The 20,269-nt window shown below is 42.1% G+C and overlaps 1 protein-coding gene across 1 annotated transcript in view; it reads right to left on the minus strand.

Annotated features, from left to right (window-relative positions):
- The window catches only part of VWA3B (von Willebrand factor A domain containing 3B), a 69,930-nt gene extending 59,292 nt beyond the window's left edge, over positions 1 to 10,638 (minus strand). The window contains 5 exon segments of the mRNA XM_031605255.2: positions 1,336 to 1,586; positions 3,984 to 4,078; positions 6,245 to 6,469; positions 8,424 to 8,510; positions 10,254 to 10,638. Coding sequence (XP_031461115.2) covers positions 1,336 to 1,586; positions 3,984 to 4,078; positions 6,245 to 6,469; positions 8,424 to 8,463 — 611 coding nt within the window. The 5' untranslated portion in view covers positions 8,464 to 8,510; positions 10,254 to 10,638.
- Positions 10,639 to 20,269: the final 9,631 nt, after the last annotated feature.

Here is a 20,269-nt window from a genome sequence, read left to right on the forward strand (position 1 = left end):
AGTCCTCATATCAGATCATTTTAACCTACTTCTGCTTTTTTTAAAAAGAGCTGGTCTTTATTTGCCCATCAAAGTAAGATTTGTGAAGCAATGCTTTTCAGTATTTAATTGGTCAAAGGCTTTTTGTCTTTGGCATTACAGAGGTGCAGTGCATATATGCATGTATACCTGTGTTTGTACATATGAAAAGACAGAAGATAAATCTAAAAAATAACAGGTTCCAGTAAAATAACTAGTTCCAGGATCTGTAACATTCTGCCAAGTACCATTCTGAATAATTCCTTGCAAACCTAAAAGAGAAGTAATACACTTTCTCAGATTCTTTTAAAGCAATAATTTGTAAGCTATATTGTCCTTTGTCTCTCTCCTGCAACAAACAGAAAAATCAATGAACACATTTATTGGGCCTCAATTTTGACTTAGCTTAGCACATCATCTTTGAAGAAAATATTTTATGTCCTTGAAAGCTAGGAAAATCATCCCCTGTTTTTTAAATCGAGTGTATCATAAGGTAGAGAATTAAGATAGGGAAACACAAACAAATCTGTAGGGTAAAGCGTGCATAAAACAACATTCAGAATCATAGTGTGGTTGAAAGCAATCTTTATGGAACCTATTCCAAATTTGTATGGCCCAATTTGTGCACCATTTTTTCATAGTCACCAAATTCCATTCATATATACAAATCCAAGCTTACGACTTCAAACACTTATATAAAAATGAGAATTTGTGCAAAGATGCATAAATTTGAATAGCTGCTTCTATTTTTCTACTTGAAACTAGACCCAGATTCATTTACTCAGGCTAAGGAACAAGCTTTTGTCTTTTGTTATGGAAATCTAGTATTGTTTCCTAGTCCTACTACTTATTTCTGTGACCATGGAAATCTATAGAAATACAAATGACTATGCCTGTGTCTGTGGTACGTGGGGGAGTGTATATTCAGCTGTAAGGCAGAAAACTGTACTGCCTGAAGACACAAAAATACCCAGGCAGTCAGATGGGACCTCACTGTTTCTTTAATACTCAGATGCATTATTGAAGTGCATTACTGTGGTTGCAAAGCATCCCTTGTCTTTCTGATTTTCTACATGTGCTACGTTTGTGGAAGGCTTGTATCACCATTTGGTTTCTATTAGCTTTTATCCTCTCCTCAGGGTAACGATGTTTTTTTTGTTAAATGGAAGCAGCAAACTCAGCATTACTCTGGGTTAAATTTGGTGGAAAATCTATACGTATTGCCATGACACAAATCACATTATCCAAACACACATCTGTATGATATAAGACTCTTGTTCTCCAACAAAAGGCAGACATGGACTCCTTTCTGCTTACCGAATGAGGTTAAATTTGGCAATCTGTGTCACTTGTTCCACAAGAACCATAGAAAGTGCATCACGGCATAGATCAAATTCGGTTGGAGCTGCAGTGCCAAAATCCAAAACAATGACAATGTGCCGTTCTTGAATCACTCCAAATATCAGCCGGCTTTCACTGGTTAACCATTCCATTCGCTGCTGATACAGCTCAATAGCTCCCATTAGACATTCCACAAAATGAAGAATCAGTTCTTTTTTGGCTGTCAGCTTTATTTAAATAAGGGAGAGAGAGGAACTGAACATTAAAACAACACAAATGGAGCCCCAAGCTTAGCACAGCTGCAGTAACTGGTTTGCAAGTGCCAGATACGCCGGCCAAGGTAGCAGTGAAAACAACCCATTTTTCTCCCGCTATTTCAGAAGCAAATACTTGACAAACGTATCTAAGCCATAACAGAAAAGACGCTGCATTTCGTCCTAATTGCCTTTCATAATCTTTTTATACAAGCATGGGACACTGCCAATGGGTTGTCTGCCTTGTCTGTCTCAAGACCGGAGCAATTAGAGTGAGCTGAACAGGGGAGAGGATGGAGAAAGGGCTGCAGAACAGATGGATGAACAAACAGGAACACAGACACTTTGTACCTTCTTAGACCAGAATTTTGACTGGCTCTTAAAACGCTGCACAGCCATACAAGGGGGTGAACAGTTTGGTGCTGGGGCACTTCAATCTCCACCTTGTCTTTAGCATTTGAAAGGAAATGTAAAAGGCTTCCTATTTGTGCTATTATTTCACTAACAATGCCCAACATTACAGCTTAACTATTTAAGGGAAGGGGCTTAGGCAAATGCAGTCGACAACTAAAACCTCTCATGTCATAATTGTAAAATAAGAAAAACGTAGATTAAGCACAAAAAAAACCAAGAAACCCTCTCTATGCACATATCTATGAATGTTCGTTGTGCAAAAAGATCTGCTGGCTTAAAAACTCACTGCAGGCTCCAGTAAAGACATATCCCCAATATCTCTGACCCATTTAAGCTAATTTACCTACCATCTTCTACCTTCAACTGCCTTTCCAGTACGAGTTCAAAACCTTGGAGCTACAAATGTTTGTAAACAAGAATATTTCTCAGTGAGAAATCAGTCTGCGAAGTCCTTCCTCTCCTATGTATTTTTCACTCTTTACTGTTAGCTAGGGCACTGTAAAATGCCTCTCAGACACATAGCAGGCTGTCTGCAGAGGAATGGAGGCCTAGGAAGGAGTGCTCAGAAATTTCAGTTTCCTCCTATCACTGCCAGACTCACACAAACAGCTCACTGCACTATACTGATCAAATTCCATCTTAAAATAAAGCACTTTTCTTGCCCCACCCTTTTGCTTCTAGTTGGCCAGTCCAGATTCCCATTTCTCTGAGGGGCTGCAAAACTTCTGGCTGTCCACTCTACATTTATTCATGGCGGTTTGCATCCATTTTTTCTTGGACTAGCATGATTTTTAGCAGAGAAAATAATAGCTCTTCTCTGTGCCTGCAATCTTGCCTTTCTGGAAGCCTCCAAGGGCATTCAAGTATACAACTTTACATTCAAGTATACATTCAAGTATACAGTCTTCTTTGGTCTTATCTAAATACGTCAACATCAGCCAAGACCTCTTACAAGATTAGCACTCCATTGCTGATCATCCTACTAGCTCTTCCAGGTACCTACTCCAATTGGAATTACTTCTTACCCTGTGGTAACTGTACATAATATCACACGCCATATTCCAAATGAGGTCTCACCAGATGTTGTATAATGACACCACTACTTTAAGACTACTAGAAATGTCTTTTCCCCTGCTCCAAACATGTCCCATGATTAAAAGACATTATGTAGATATTTCATACAGAATTAATTTAATAAAAAAACGAGGGAATAAGGATCCTTGAAATAATTCTTTTCCCATTTTCACACCTGGTGCCTCAAAAAAGATTCAAGCTACCAGAAAAAATAAAAATAAAAATAAAAAAGACAAGCCATTTGTTTTTGTAAAATCCTTTATGAATTAACTCTCTCCTTTTCTAGCTCACATGAGTATCTCTTCAGTCCCATCTATCCTCTCAACAATGGGACAGCCAGCAGCTGTTACTAAGACATTCCTTAGAACATGAGCCTGGGCAGAGATCCAGCTAGCTCTCTATAGACCGGGCTGAGCCCTTTGTGACCCACTGGCACTGAGCAAAGCAGCATTTTGCACTGGCAATGACAGCACATTATGTTGTTTAATTTCAGCATGCCCATTTGTTTTATTGACTACAAGTACTTTAAAAATAAAAAAACTGAGCATCTTCTTTTTAAGTGTTCTTTCTTTCAAAACAGAGTAAATGTTGCTTAGAAACTGCAGCCTTCCTCTATGGAAAGATTTACTGCAGTGCTGCACCAAGACAAGAGTGTGAGACTCCACAAGGAAAAACACAAAGATATATCTAGCTTCTCGATTGCTGTCACTAATATTTCAGAAAACAGAAGAAAAAAAATAGATCAAAAGATAAAGTTCTCACACAACAAATTTACGTATTTATTTCGTGTCTGAGGGAGACTTTATAGTCATATCATTCTACTTACAGTGATACGACGTTCTAAATGCACCAGGGAAGTTACCACAAGTCAGTTCCACTTACATTATACACGCTGCCATCGTGTGCTCTCTTGTATTGAGGAAACAAACCATCTGCATACCGAGAAGCCACAAGTTTCCCCAAAGTGGTCACATAATCTACAGTAAAGGTTACAAAAGAACAAGTTGTTAATCATCAGGATTACTTTCACGATGTTCTGTATTTCCAAAGCGCACGCAATGCAAAGGAGAGTAAGTCTTGCTCCTGTTTATTGTGTACTTAATATCTTTCTACAGAACTGTAGAATCAGAATTCAGGGAAACCTCCTTAGAGGAAAGAGAAGGATTCTTTAGATATATCAGGCTTTGAATGAGAAGGAGCTTCTCCCATAGCAAAGTACATGTGTCCTTCAGGTATTCTCCAGATTGACGTGCATAGTATCCATTTATGAGGCACATGCATCCATACTGATCTCTGGACATTAAGAAATTTACGAGAAATTCTAGTGACATTGAATTACAATTTTTTTCTGACAGTGTTTATGTTGGAGTCCTGAGGACACTAACAGTCCTGGGTTACCCAGATCAGCCTCACCTGGGGCTTCCACCCACAGAGTGCTCAGGCCTGGGCACCCAGTCTTTGTTTGGCAAGGTGTGCCTGCTTCAAGTCCTGGTGGTGCAGGACTTCTGGCTAGATCTCTCAGCCCTGTACTACAGCATTGTCTCAAGCTTGTCTTTGGCTCCATCTCCTGTTCCTGGCAGCACTTGGACTAGCATGACTTTTAGCATAGAAACTTTAGCATAGAAAATAATATGGTCCATATACCATATATCATTTTTCAGTCTTCTTTGGTCTTATCTAAATAAATCAACATCAACCAAAACCTCTTACAACATTAGCTCTCCATTGCTGATCATCCTACTAGCTCTAGCTGGACCCTAGAGCTGGTCCATCACCTCACCTAGTCTGGGAGTGTCACTGGATGCTGTTACCACACCCTGCTCTGCCTGCTGTTCTCACACGTTGCAGGACTGCATCCTGGTCAACCCTGCCTGGGCTGTGGTTGCTTCTGCCTCCTGGCTCACTTTCTCCTCCTAAAGCTGCCCTGCACTTGCCTCTGCCTGTTTAGTCAGAAACTGGGGGGGAAAGCACACTGAACTATTTACAGGCAAAAAATAATCCACGTGACTTTAATAAAAGAAAGGTTTAGGCAATTAAACTTCTGTATTATTCACTTACCTCACAACAGGACTTGCAAATATTTGTTCATCAAACAAAATACAAAAACAGGGACAGATAATGCTGTTCTCTTACACAACTAAATGGGTGCAGAAGTGGGTGCAACTAAGGAAAAGGCCGCTCTCTGCTCTCTTTCAGTAGCTACAAATCTTCTGCAGTAGTTCCAGTGATAGGAAAACATTGGAGGGGGGGAATATTTAACGTCACAAAGCAGCTATTCTGTACAGCATGCTGCTCTGCTAAGTTAGTACGTTCTGCTCCTAAAATTACACAGTAACAACATTAACCCCGCTCAGCAGCTTCTTCTTCATCTACAGCACACAGGATTCCAGGATCTGTACTGTTGGTTTTTGAATGTCCCATGGCCACAAGCCAGCTGAAATCTTAAATTATGCAACCTAGAACAATTGCAATACATTACAACTCCTACTTCTCAGGCGGTAAGCTCTTCAAAGAAAAGAATATTTTACCATGCCTTGCAAAGCACTATTATGGCAGTGATTAATAATTATTAGCAAATTCTTCCTCTCCAGCTGTCAGATAACTGCAAAAGAACATTTTTCTATAGCCTGATTTTGCACAAAAAGCAGCCTGTATTCTAATCAAATTTAACTGCTTTCTTGAAGCTGGTTTCCTGGAAATAATATTCCCGAACAAGTTGGCTAGCCTGGATGATTAGTAGATTTCAGATTATGGCACTGCGTATATTACATCTCCATCTAAAAATGGGCAGTCTCATGGGGTATTATTTGCAGGCAAAAGACTAACAGCCTCAGCATTACATGTTATTTCCCAGCTGTAGCTAAACTATGGAGGTCTTGAACTGGAGCCTGAAGTAAAGAAAGCAACTACACAATTCAGTAAGAAAAGCCCTTTTTGGGTACTGAGTTCTCAGATCAAAAAGGAGATGGAGTTCTACAGTTCTTCAAACTGGCAACACCAGAAACAAGGGATACAGCTTCCTTTTCTGCCATTGTTGTAAGGTAAGAGACGACGTGAGTATCTCCCCAGTGGACATAAAGGTGCAAAATGAGCAGTGCACTAAAGAAAAATTTATTCTAATTGACTGTTGATTTGTCTATTACCTTTCCTGTGCTGGAATCCAATTTGTGACAAAATCTGGGACAAGGTCAATTTGTTTCTCTTGAGCCCATGAAGCTGAAGCCATTCAGAAGATGAAATGAGGGGCTGTATATCCATGTCCCACTGACTGACCGTCAGACTCCTTTCCTTCTCTTCTGACTTCTTTTTGTGGTCCTCATGGAAACTTAAATTCTCATAGTCTTGTCTATACTTTGAATCAAAGGCATCTGTTGTAAAGAGAAATGGAGGGATAACAACGCTTACACTTTAAAAAAAAAAAAAAAAAAAAAAAAAAAAGATTCATTCCAATTCTTTGCTTTCTTTACATATACCACAGTACTCTACGCATATAGCTCAGTTCTTGTTTTTTTTTTTTGTTATACTGGGCAACAGTCTTAATCTGGAAAGCTGCTCTCAGTTCTACACATATACTTACTGCTATGTTTTTTTTTTCCCCCTCCATATGTTTTCACCTTCAGTTTATTAAAGAAAACATCTCTTGTATGCTGAAATCCAAGCCCAAACAAAGCTAAGTCCAGTTTGCCAATTGGCATTTCTTCCAGCTCCTAAGACATCTCTCCTAAATCTTGAGAATGTGAGTTTGTAGGAGGCATCTAAAGAGTGTCAGAGAATCACAACTACACACTTAGAAGCATTATGCAATAAACAAGGATCCCTTAACAACTGTATGTTCAACATCTATCATAAGCAACAACACTGCTAGCAGCAGATCCTGATTTTATTGAGAAGCTGGAGAAACTCCCTCTTCTCACATCATTTATCACAATAGCAAACAATGGCACTGGCAGCATCTGCTCCAGGCTGTGATGGATCATGTGCATGCACAGGATCCCTTTAACATAAAAGTCCATTTTCAGGAAGCATATAAACAGGAAAGGGAATGGCTGTTTACGAGGGTGGATAGTGATAGGACAATGGGAAATAGTCTTAAATTGAGACAGCGGAGGTTTAAGTTAGATATTAGGAGGAAGTTTTTCACACAGAGGATTGTGATACACTGGAACAGGTTGCCCAAGGAGGCTGTGGATGCCCCATCCCCGGAGGGCCAGACTGGATGTGGCTCTGGGCAGCCTGCTCTAGTGGTTGGTGACCATGCACATAGCAGGGGGGTTGAAACTGGATGATCTTTGTGGTCCTTTTCAACCCAGGACATTCTGTGATTCTATGATATTAAGTTCTGCAGAACAGTGAATGTATCACAGCACTGATTTATAGTTGGCTGGGATATCTCCACTTGAAAATGGGAGCAGAGGCAGATCAGAGCCTAGAGTGGCCAGGGTAGAAATGGAAGTGATGACAACAGTAACTTGTTTGTTCCTCAGCACAGAGGCTCGAGGAGGACTTTGGTATTTCCTGTTCATTCCCAAAATATTCTGCTCAATTAAATATCCTTGTTGTATCTAAATTTATTTTCTGTGGACATTCAATGTTTCTGGCCATTTTTCCCAGCAACAACACTATCTGGAATACCCAAGCCCTCCACTTCCCATTTACTATAAGCCAGAAGAAATGTAAATACACTGTGCGGAACAAATGGCTCCAAAACATAAAGAAGGTACTTCTATCCGTAATGACTAAAAATAACCCTCGGTCTGGTAAGGAGTACCATGGAGAACTCACTGCTGAGATCAAATACTAGAACAACTGACCTGGTTACAAAGGTTCATTTGACAGATTTGTTCCTCAGTTAATCACACATAGAGGAAATGAAAACATATTCTCAGAAATCATCCTTCAGTGAGAGCTTTCTGCACGGGGCATGTTGGCACCAGCTCCTTCCCAGTCAGCAGTGCTATCAGCAGGGTGCTGGGCTGGCGTGCCTGTAGAGGCTGCTGGCATCTTACCAGCCCTCCTCCTACTCTCAGTACAGAAGCAGTAACGACAGATGTTAACTCTAAAGAGACACAGGTGAAGGTTTGCAGCTGCTCAGGCATTGTATATAGTCAGGCACTGTTTACAGTCATTTGAGCAGTTGTTCCCAGTTTCCTCCTCAGAAAAAAAGGCCAGCTCAGCACCCTATACATAGCATGGGTAAGACTGGCAGAGCTTCAGAATGCTAGCAACACAGCTAGCAACATGCACACCACAGTTTAGCAAAGAAAATTCTACATCACCCAGGAAAACATGCAGTGTGTGTAAAAGCAGTCCTGAAACACTCACAGTCACTCCAGGCAAGTGTCTTAAATGGGTTGCCAGTCATGGTGGATCTCTCAATTGATAGCTCCTCTTTGCTTTCTTCTTAAGAACCTGAGGAATTTTTATTAAAAATGATATAATAATCTATAATAATGTCCTTAACAGGTCAATGTGATCTGGAACCAGCTGCACACAAGCCCAAGTAATAATAAACTGCAGATGATTAAAGTAAAGATTTTCTCCATGGAAAATAGTATGAATTAAAAGGAAACCTACCTACCTCTCATGTAACAAAGGCAGATTTGACATGGACACGCTCATACTCTGAAATGGGAATGTGGGTATTGGTAATATGGTTTCTCTTCCTTCCCTTTAAGTTATCATTAAAAAAGAGCCAATGCAGAAGTTTCCATTGCAGATATGCTACAAAAATGAGTGTGATGTTTTGACCTACCGCCAGCCAGTTGCATTATATTCTATTATTGCTTTGCATTATACCTTACTTTTTTCTAAAATCCCATTGATGAGTAATCCTGGCAGGATCTGAGACGCAGTTTTGTGAAGAGATTCATAACTTTGCCTGTAAGACCACAAGATGATTCACAAAGGAAAAGAATTATGCCTGTGTACCTGTTCGTGTATGTGGTATAAGGCCCAACTGTGACTGAAAGACAACATATGAATAGAAAATAAAATGTCAGAGGAAGCAAAGTAGCATATATTTGCTGAGTGTGCTGTTTTCAGATGTAGCATTTTGGTTCTTATTTTAATAAATAAGATGAAAGGATAAGGGATGTTTATGAATCACCAATAGTCCAGCTGCTAGCTACTGTTACGCAGCAGCTTCCTACGGGAAAGGCCAAAATGGGATAAAATAATAGCAGGACTGCATAGCGTCCTCCCTCCTTTTTTTTTTTTTTTTTTTTTTTGGTAGAAGTGAACATGCTATCTATTCCTCTTGTAGATATATTTATTAAATATATATAAACCACTCCAGGCTTTCTCCTCCTTGTTTTTAAAGACATTAACAGTAAGAAAGGCAGGGAGGAAGCTAAAAAAGCCAGGAGTTACAGTGCATCCTAACACCCTAACACCCTAACACTGAGCATTCAGCAGATGCCTGCTAGCACAAGAACACCCGGGTGGCAGGGACTTGGCATTCCACCACTAAAAAGGAACATTTGCGACAGAGGAGCTGAGGCAGACAGCGCCGGCAGCGAGACTCATGCCGTTCCTAACGCAGTGCAGAAGCACTGCTGCAAAGCCCTGACGGTAACTGCTGACACGTACTTCAGGTGGAGAACAAATCCCAGACGCCATCTCGTTTTGCATATGCCCAGAGGTGTGGTGACTGATTTTCTTGTGCTTTGAATGCCCAGCGCTGCTTCCCGGCCACTTAACCAACACCTGTGTGTGAAGTGCTGGCACTGCATGAGAAGGAGCACTGGAAAGGCGATGGAGCTGCCTCAGTGGAAAATAGCAAATCTACCTCAACTCTGGGAAAAGCATGCGAGTTCAGAACTGACGACAACCAAGAAAACCACCACCTCAGATGCTCAACCAAAACACACGATTTTCAAAAGGCGAGCACGAGTTCATCCAAGCACAACTCACATCCATCATGTGCTGCAAGCTTTTCACAGACACGGCCGTGCTTGCTGAGCCCATACAGTCACAGAACCACAGACCGTTTGGGGTTGGAAGGGACTTCCAAGCCTACCCAGCCCCAACTCCTGCCGTGGGCAGGGCTGCCCCCACCAGCTCAGGCTGCCCAGGGCCCCATCCAACCAGGCAAGGATGGGGCACCACGGCTTTCTCCCCGCCCCGCGGCGCCCCCCCAGGCCCGGCCCTCACCTGCCTCCGGCCGTGCCATGGCGGCCGCCGCCGCCGCCCGGCTGTTGACCTGGAGACGGCCCGGTTGCTACGGGCCGGTCTCCCCGCCCCCGCGGGGCCTGCATGTCGAGTACCGTGCCGTTCGTTTCCCCGCGGTGAAAACGCGCTGAGGAACGAATAGTACCGCAAGCCCTCACGCCGCAAATCTTGAGTTTGTGGTGTTTGCTTGTTTGCTTTTATTTATGTATTTATTTCTCTTTGCCCCTCTGTTAAGGGTACAGACTTGGGTGTATGGAAGGGCTGTGAGAGGGAAATGCAAATAAATTCATTGCCAGCAGATGCCACGATGACCCAGTGCATTTGGTGCTGTAGGAATCAAAATAACATTTGCCATACGTATGACAGGAAAGTCATAAGTATCTGGATTTAGGAGGTCAGAGCTTTGTCTTCTTGTTAATTCTTAGCTTAGAGTAAGCAATTGGCAGTATTTGTATTCAGGTTGGATATTAGGAAAAGCTTCTCAGAAGGAGCGGTGAGGCAGTGGCACAGGCTGCCCAGGGAGGAGGTTGAGTCACCATCCCTGGAGGTGTTCAAGAACCATGTGGATGTCTGCCTTAATTTCAGCTGAGATGGAGTTGTTCTCTTCGGAGTGTCCGATATGATGCAACGTTTTGGTTCTAGGAAAAAAACAACATTGATAACACACCGATGTTGATAGCTGCTGCTGGGCAGTGTTATACAGAGCCAAGGCCATTCTCAGAAAAGGGCCCAGTGAGCTGGGAGGGATCAGAATTAGGACAGCTTGACTTGAACTGGCCAAGGAGATATTCCATACCATATTAATGCAGGAGTTTTTAAGGGAGTTGGAGTTCACCTCTCTCTCTCTTTTGCTGCTTGGTTATCAGTTGGGGGGTGATGAGCAATTGCTTGTGCATCTCTCCATCACTCGCTATATACATTCATATATAAGGAAAAGGATAATAGTCATGACTAAGTCTATGGACATAGTCTGTATATATATATATGAATATATGAATATATAGACATAGTCATGACTATTATCCTTTTCCTTCTCCTTATCCTAGTAAATAATTTTATCTCAACCCACAAGCTTTCCCCCTCCCCCCCCCCCCCCCCCAGATCCCCCATCGCACTGAGAAGTGGGGAAGTAAGTGAATGACTATGTGGTCTTTAGCCACCTGCAGGGTTAAACAAATATTGTGGCACCGAGGGACATGGGTGAGTGGGCAACACTGGTAATAGGTGAATGGCTGGACTAAATGATCTTAGAGGTCTTTTCCAACCTTAATGATTCTATGATTCTAAAAACAGCTGTGTGTCCTTCATTTCAGTCAGCAGCACAGCAGATGTAGCATGCTGCTGGAGAAGCCTGACTGAAAATTATTCCACTGGAATGCAAAAAAAATGTGTACTATAAACCCAAACTCAATATTAAAGGACTCCTGCTCCTGTCAGAAAGCCAAAAACACAGAACAGGTTTGTTTAGGCAGTACTCGGGCTGCAAATGTTTTCATTTGCCAGCATAATTTCCATCCAAGCAAAAAACAATACAGATCTGCACGTTCTCCTTTATTTAACTTTATTTATGCAATCATAAAGCAATAAAAGATGGGTTATATTGTAGGATCAACTAATCAGTCTTATCGACCTACCCACGTTCAGGTGGAAACCCTCACCCATGCACATGGCCCAGCTACTCCAAGCATGCCCCACTGTTGGCTGCAGCTTTGCGAGACAGCATTGTAAACAGAGATAGGATAGAAAAGTGCCTTATAAGGCCAATGGCTCAGCTACCAGCACCTCATTCTGGTTGGAAGCTGAGTTCCAGTTTCTCCTGCAATTGGAAGCAAAGGTTTGAGGACAAGCCAGGACTCGATAAATGGCTCTTGATTGCACAACTATTCTCCTGAGGTATAGAAAAGACATTTATTTCTCAGCCAGGAAACAGTTTCCCATTAGGTCATAAAAATAGTAGGCACCGAGCGTTCTCAGGATCCTCTCAGACACTGTAGTAGCACAAACTGCTTTAGAGACCTGGATGTCAAGGAGGGTGCTTTGAAAGTTTCTCTTGAAAGTTAAAGTGCAATGGGTTTATAAGTAGGTGCTCCCAAATTAATCAAATAATTATCCTGATTTGTTTCCATTTCTTCCAGCAATGGATGTTCTTTATCACACACCTAATATGACTTTGTTGGGTAGCTTTTTCTACATTATACAGAATAAGCCTATCTATCTTCATGCCTGAATGTCTGTAAATGTATTAACTGTGGATTAAAAGAAAAACAATTATGTGTGCTGTAACTGCCTATGCAGAGACTGCCAAAAACCTTCACTCTGGGCTTGGCTGCCCTGAGCACAACATGTTGCAAGAAAACATTCCTAACAATGACTGGAGCTACAGCACTTCTGAGATGACACTGAGCCTGATACAGCCCGGGGCAAAGGCTGGCAAGTGACCTGGAGCTCCCGCAATTTTCCTGATCATCTGCTGTTGTTTTGTGGCAATGATCTTCCCAAGGCAGGCAGCGAGATGCTCCCAGCACATCAGGTACACGTAGCTCCGTGTTGGTGTGGAAGCCCCGCCTAGCCGCTGCTCACTGTGCGGCTCATGCTGAAGAGAGGAATGAGTTCTCCAGATGCTGCCGGCGGGATGAGGCAAGGCTGGGTAATAGAGGAGGCAGGGATCCAAGTGACTGCGGAGCAGGACCTCACCCCTTGTACCGGGGCTATAAAAAGAGCCATGGAGCTGTGCTGTCATCTGACCTTTAGGCTGAATGATGCAGTGATACAAACGGTGGAAGGCATGCTGTTATGTCATTCACAAGTGACCGCATCATGAAGCAAAGTACTGGGATTGCATTGGCAAGCATAACATTGTCCTGGAATTGCATTGGCAAGCATAACATTGACGACTTGAGAATATTTCACCTATCAATAAAAGCGTTTCATCATTGTATTTTCCCATGACTGAAAATCAGCACTGTCAGCATTTCCTCTGTATCCCTGCTTACAGCATGAAACTGTTTGCTTAGTTTTTACAATGACTTTTTTTCAACCAAAATCTAAAGATGATCCATTCTCTATTTTCCAGCTTCATTGTGTTCTTTACTAAAAATCTTTGTCATTTTCCCTTCTTCTTTTAGAAAATTAGAACAACATTTCATACAGATTTGCAGATGTTCCTTATGCATGCAGAGCATTACATGTACTGCACACAGTGTAACTGCTATTGTATGAATAAAGAGACAGAGCATCCCGTGCTGGGCTAGTCAGGTTGCTCATAGCACTGCCCAGGGTACTACCAGGAATGATGCTTCACCAGGAAGCTCGGGGCTGTCCCACATCCTTCCCTGCAGTGTCACACTTCCTGTTGACTCCCTCTCAAGGAGGCAGGAATCAGTTGCAAGGGATAAGGAAGAGAACAAAAATTGAGTTCATGTCGTCCTTATTGTACACATCTTAGAGTGACTGACTACAAAAAGCACATATACCAAAAATTCAGTATATCAGCATAGGCAGAATGTAAGAATTAGCAAGCCAAAGACATGCTATATTTTAAATACTGCTTTAAGGTGTGTGTTGTTCTCATCCTTCAAGCACCTCCTTAAGAAAAAGTGGCAAAGGATATGGTTGAGAGGTGGCATGAAATTAAAAAATAGGGACTGTCTAGTGAGAGAGGAGGCATGGGAAATGGCAGAAGGGAATAAACTAAAACTTCAGGAGACAAAGCTTACAGCAGAAGAGGGGCTCAGGGACATGTGGCTGATGTGCAGTGTAGGGGAGAAGGAAGAATTCAAGCAGCAGAAGTGATATCTTTGTTAAGGACAGTGTACAACAGATCAGTGAGAAATAAAAAGCAAGCAAGCAAGCAAACAAACAACAACAACTAAAGATAGCAGCGCTCCATGACCTTTGTATTTCAAGTACTGCACATCTGGATTTGACACTCTGGTACCTACAGAGTGTTTATGTTTTCTGGAATGGAGGATGAAAGATATGAACACTGCTGATTCCTCATTGCTGCAGGGTGATCTTGCCTTAGTAGTATCACCTACATTTCTTCCCAAGTGGCTGCTTGCACAAGCATTCTGGCAGGCGCAATGCCCATCCTGGAAAGGCTATATTGGAAGGAGGACCATGGGTGTAAGCTGCATGGAAGTGCTTCCTGCCTTCCTTAGCAGACAAAGAAGAGGCTGCAGAGCCCATGAGGGAGTGGGTCAGTTTGTAACCAAGGGGAAATTTTCAATGGAGGAGTTGAAATAAAAGCAAAGAAGACATTTGTTAATATTTACTTTGGGTCCAAATGCTCCTTTTACACCGTTTCATACATTTTACAGTGCTGAACATAGAGAAACATTAAAAGTTCATTATGTAGCAGGCAGATAGCAAATGAACTGTTTCCTCCAGTAAGGTAAGGTTTGGCTCATCCAAAGCTCCAGGGAGAAAAAGCAGTAGTCATGCAGTGGTTAATGGAAACTGATTCAGTGCAGGACGCTCATAAATAAGAACTGTGCAAATGTGGTGAATGGCACCAAAAAACCTGAGATCTGTACAGGCAGTAACTGGTGTGAAAGCTTTGGGAGAAGTGGTGTGCAAGAAAGCCTCAGGATACCTCAGAATCCCTGGGATTCCAGCCAACTTGAAGGCAATTTTTTGATAGGATCTTGAGGCTGAATCCAACTCAAAGGACATCCATTTATAATGAAAACAGCCAGGTTGTTTTATTTATAAATACCCCAAGCCACACAACATTCACAGCAATCTAGCTGTGTCCTGACCCTGCCATTCATGCTCAGATCACACCATGAATGCACACACAAGGAAATTATTTTTTTAAGTGCTTGCCAGTATGTTACATATATTTCCGTCACGTTGCCTGCCTTCTGTAATGTGCGTTCCCTAAAAATCCCTGTTACCATGACTAAGCCTATGAGAGAGGGGAGCACTGAGAATGCCAGAAAACAAACAAACAAAAAAAGGAAAAAAGAAAAAAAAAATGACTGAATATTAAAAACAAATACTCTGTTTCAAAGTTGTCCATCTTGCAGAGCAGATAACAGAGAACTTCACTGCAACAGCGAAGCGGGCATGTTAAGACTTCTAATCAAGCCTAGACTTGAGGTATTCTACTATTAGACCACTGCCAAAAGCACAGCCCAGGTGATGTAAAGAGGCACCGGCCCCCAAAGCCACTGCAGGTGGGGGCAAGCAGGAAGCAGCTGTGGATGAAAGCAAGCACAGTTCTGCAAGGTGGGTAGCACTGAGGAATAGCAAATTCAGCACTACACACCTATAAATGAAACATCATCAAGCTGCTCCCAGGTAAGACAGGCTGGGAATTTTAGCAAGATCAGAGAATCATAGAATCATTTGTGTTGGAAGGGACTCCTAAAGGTTGTCTAGTCCAACTCCCCTGCAAAAACAGGGACAGCTACAGTCACATCAAGTTGCTTAGAAGATCACCTTTTGGACAGCAGTAAAAGCAGCTTTATCCAGTTTAGATAAAGTCAATCAGCATTCATCTGGTCCTCAACCAGTAAACAGACAGTAAACATTTCAGCTTGAAAAAATATTTAAGCTAAATTACTTGCTTTCATCTAGGGTATAATATCATGGCATTATCGAAAAGTCTAACTGGAAGTGAGGCTTACAGGAGGCAATGCTGCTGTGCACGGGTCCCCCACCCCTCAGGATGTGATTAGCCTCAGGTGACTCTGTCATCGATGAAACAGGATTAGTCACAGCTCCTCACCTGATCCCATGCAAAGTCAGCAGGGAGAGTGAGGCAGCCACTTCTCCAGACCTGCATGCACTCTACCTACCCAGTGTGCACTCCTAACAGGCAGGAAACGTTAGCAGTTTCTGCAAATTTGAAATGGTTGTGCATGAATGACTGGCAAGTCTAGCTATCAACGTTTATTCTGAGTTGTTTTCTGACCAGGCCTGTGTTTTGTGCAGTAGATTAATTTCTCTACGTTAATTCATGATAGGAGTTATTTGGCCAAAATACATGTATCACAGATGATAACTCTTTACACAGGAGGATGTATGTTGGATGGTTATTTCACATATTCAAAAATATCTAGTTTACGTATGTCTGGTATATATGGGGCTGCATCAGGGGAGGGGAAGGTTGGATATCAGGAAAAGGTTCTTCACCAGAGTGTGGCCAGGCACTGGCACAGGCTCACCAGGGATGTGGTCATGGAACTGAGCTTGCCAGAGTTCAAGAAGCATCTGGACAGTGCTCTCACACATATCATCTGATTTTTGGGTGGTACTGTGTGGAGCCAGGAGTTGGACTCAGTGATCCTTATGGGTCCCTTTCAAATCATGATATTCTATGATTCTACAGTAATTTGCAAAATGTAAAACTATATATAAAGATTGGCTTTCTCTTCATTCGCAGACATACAGTCCCTTCACATCATATGGGTCACATCAGATTCTACAGGAGACCTTAAAGCTATTAATGTTATATTTTAGAACATACTGAGTTGTAACAATATAACATAGATTTGGTGTTGGTAAAATCCAGAACCATTTTGATAAAACAAGAAGATAAATGTGTTTGAGACACTTTTTTCACCTCTTTTCATATTTATCTGTGCTACATTTTTGATGGACGTGTTGCTTAGCATATTTTTAGGCAGGACCTAAAATCAGTTCTCTTCTCCTAAAGCATTTTTTTAAATGTTGCTACCACTGAGCTCATTCAGAAGAGGTCAGAGGCTTCAGTGTATTGTAATTATTTTTCCAGTCTGAGCACAATTAGGATAACCTTCAATTACTCTTCACAACATATTATACTACCTACTCTAGCATGTATTAAAGTTTTGAAATAATTCAAAGATAACAGCTTCCATGAAGTACGTGCTGACATGCTGATTTCAAGCTGCTTCTGCTGGCAGGACATACATGTCTCTCGGAGACAGCCAGCACAGCTGGGATGCTGCTGGGGTGATGGATAATGTGGCCCTCCTCGAATTGTCACATGGGGTTTGACCCATCATGACAAGGACATGCATCACTCTGCAATGACCACCAATGGGACAATGCTTTCCTACGAACGAGGGTTCTCAGTGCACACAGATGAGGAAGAGGAAGGAGCAGAAGGATGATGCTAGAAGGATGTTTTATACCCCCTTGTAAGGGCTACAAGGGCTGGCAGGAGGTGCTAGGACTAACTTGCCCCATTTTGGAAATAGAGTTCAGGAGTGTAATTAAGCTAATCAGAGGAGCTATGGCCCCTCCCATTATTCCCATTGTTTCCAGCTGCAGTACTTCTATCATAATTATGTCACATTAGTCTTAATTTTCTGTAATACTCCACAGTCGGTGTGTGTCTTCATAACTCAGAGCCCATTTTACAGGTGAGTCACAGAATAGTCGAAGTTATTAACTCGTTACACGGCTGCCTACAATCCCAAATTTTACAGTGTTCCGACATTGCTCACAGACTTAAAATCAGGAGCCGTTCATATTACTCATTACTCGAGCAAAATAATGGGAAGAGCTGGCGTGACTCTTGTTTTACAGGGCCCCAGGCCACAGTGTTGTGTGCTGGCCAGTCAGTGGGGCCTCTCGTTCTACAGGGGTGGCTGGGAGCACCCTGCAGGCCTGCGCCTGAGCCGGGCGCTACCTGCCTCATGAGCAGCCCCACAGAACCCTATGAGGTGTGCCTGAGTCAGGACACCAGCCTGTGCCCCTCAGGCACTAATTAAAGTCCACACACAGGAATAGACTTCCAATTAACGTGGTAGGCCTGGAATGCGCTGTGGGATGTGGAGAGAACCAGAGGCTGCTGCAGAAAAAAGAAGTAATTGGAGTGTTTAAGTGACAAGGCCCTCGTGATTAGTGCGTGTTGCTCCATGAATTATCATCCAATCAACTGGCTCCAGGTTCTGAAGAAGATGCTCGTGGGAAGGTTTTTCCAGGGCTTCCATGAACCGGGCTTCTCAGCAGTCTGAACATCTGAGAAAATCAGGCTTTTGTCAGCTCCTTTGCTCCTGGGCTTCCCACGTCACAGCATGGGAAAGAGCCAGAGCTCTGGGCAGCTTAAAGGCCTTAAGGAAAAATTTGCAAGGAACAAAACAGATACGTCATCCAGAATGTTATCCTGGAAAAAAAGGCCAAAAATCTCCTTCCATGGGAAATCTCAGGGTTGGGTGTTTTTTTGTTTTGTTTTGGTTTTTTTTTTTTGAATGACTTCTTGTTTTGGAATTTAACTTGGAATGGAGATTCTAAGAGTCTGCCAATTCAAGTCAGTTGTGATTCAGCTGTTACTCATCCATAAAATGAATAACTTCGTGTCCTGTTTCTTAATTCATAGAAGTTTAGGATCAGTTTATCATTACAAAAATATCATGCAAAGCACCATTCAGGAGAGAAATAAGGAGAGAATCTGTCTGAATGGCTGCTGAAGCCCAAGAAGCTTATTTTTCTACACAGAGGCAATATATTTTGCTTTTTATTCTGCTTTGCTTAAGGAAGCACTGTAACAATACCTTCCACCATTAACAATATCTTCCACTATTTCACACCTCAAAGCTGTGCATCCTGTACTAAAGACCCTGTGCCACCAACGATGCCCAGAGTGCTCAATACAACACATCTGCAAATAGCAATCATACCATTATTGTGTTTCCTGAAGCTATCTGGCTGGGCTTCAGGTGCAGTTAAATTTTGTCTTGCAGTGGTATTTCAAAGGAATACCTAAATAAAGCTGTGGTTGTACACTGTGTTCATAGTTAGTGGTCTGTGCCGATTAAAAAAAGGGTCTTAATCCCAAATAAGTTGTTGACTTTAGTCATAAAAAAAATCACCAAAGCCAGTTTGATACGTAGCAAGCTAGCAAAAATGGTGTTGGCACTTATAGTTTGTATTGTTTCTGCTAAGTTATTTTCAAGTATTTGAGGTGACGCAGGGTGACACAACAGCTTTTGACTAGTTTAATGTTTCTGATGTTGTTATGACAACCATAAACATAGAAAACACTGTTGCCTTCAAGAGCAAACAAGGAACTCTCTGAGTGAGCTGCTGCAGAAAGCCCTGCACTCCCTGCATTGACTCCCTGTTCAAGAGTCTTCCCAGAGTCTTCCTCAGCCTCCCCTTTTTGGGTCTTCTCAGGGTGGGTTCAGTGAAAAAGAAGCAGCAGAATCATGCCTCAGTGAACCTGCATGTGTAGCAAGTGAAGCAAAATTACTTTTGTATTGCTCCAACAATCTTCCCTTTTGCTTATTTTTATGCTACATTTGCTTTAATTTGCCTCATCCTGTAATTTCCATCAATCTGAAGAAATTCATACTTGGAATTCATGAGTGCATCATAGGAATTTTCTGGGAAAGAAAGAGGTTTAGGCAACTGGCAAGGGAAGACTAATGTTTTTGACAGACAGAAAAACACAGAAGTCAGCACAGCCTATTAGAGCACTGTCAAGCTCTTCACCATTCTGATTCAGGAAAAGCAGGCACACTTCATTTCTTCCCTCTGTTTTTACTTGCCATTCAGTAAAGCATTCTTTCAGTAACAAAAAAGTCACTGTACTACTATAAGTGAACTCTAGTTAGCTTGAAAACAATCTACAGTGACAATGCATATTTCCCAGACATTCTCCGCCGTACTTTTCACACTGTGTTCCTGCTGGAGTTAAACACCGGTGCTCTGTCTACACCACAGAAATAAATGTTTAACACCGGTGCTCTGTCTACACCACAGAAATAAATGTTTAACTGATTCATATATACTGGTGGTAAACAATCAACTTTGTAATGCGGTTGGTAATAAAAAAGGAAAGTAGAGCCTTTCACTTTTCCTGCTTTACTTCTTGGAGGACAGCAATTAACTGTGAGCACTCATTCCAGGTACACAGAAAAAATCCAAACTTTCACTGGAAGAGTGTGTTATTTTTCCGGTTGAAGATTAACTCTGTCATAAGCTCCTTCTTTCCTGAGAGGAATAGCTTTCAGATATTTGAAAACATGCAAAATGAAGACCAGCAGCTATTCTGCTGCACA

This window comes from Phasianus colchicus, chromosome 1, assembly GCF_987193195.1.
Source record: "Phasianus colchicus chromosome 1, bPhaCol1.hap1.1, whole genome shotgun sequence".
NCBI lineage: Eukaryota > Metazoa > Chordata > Aves > Galliformes > Phasianidae > Phasianus > Phasianus colchicus.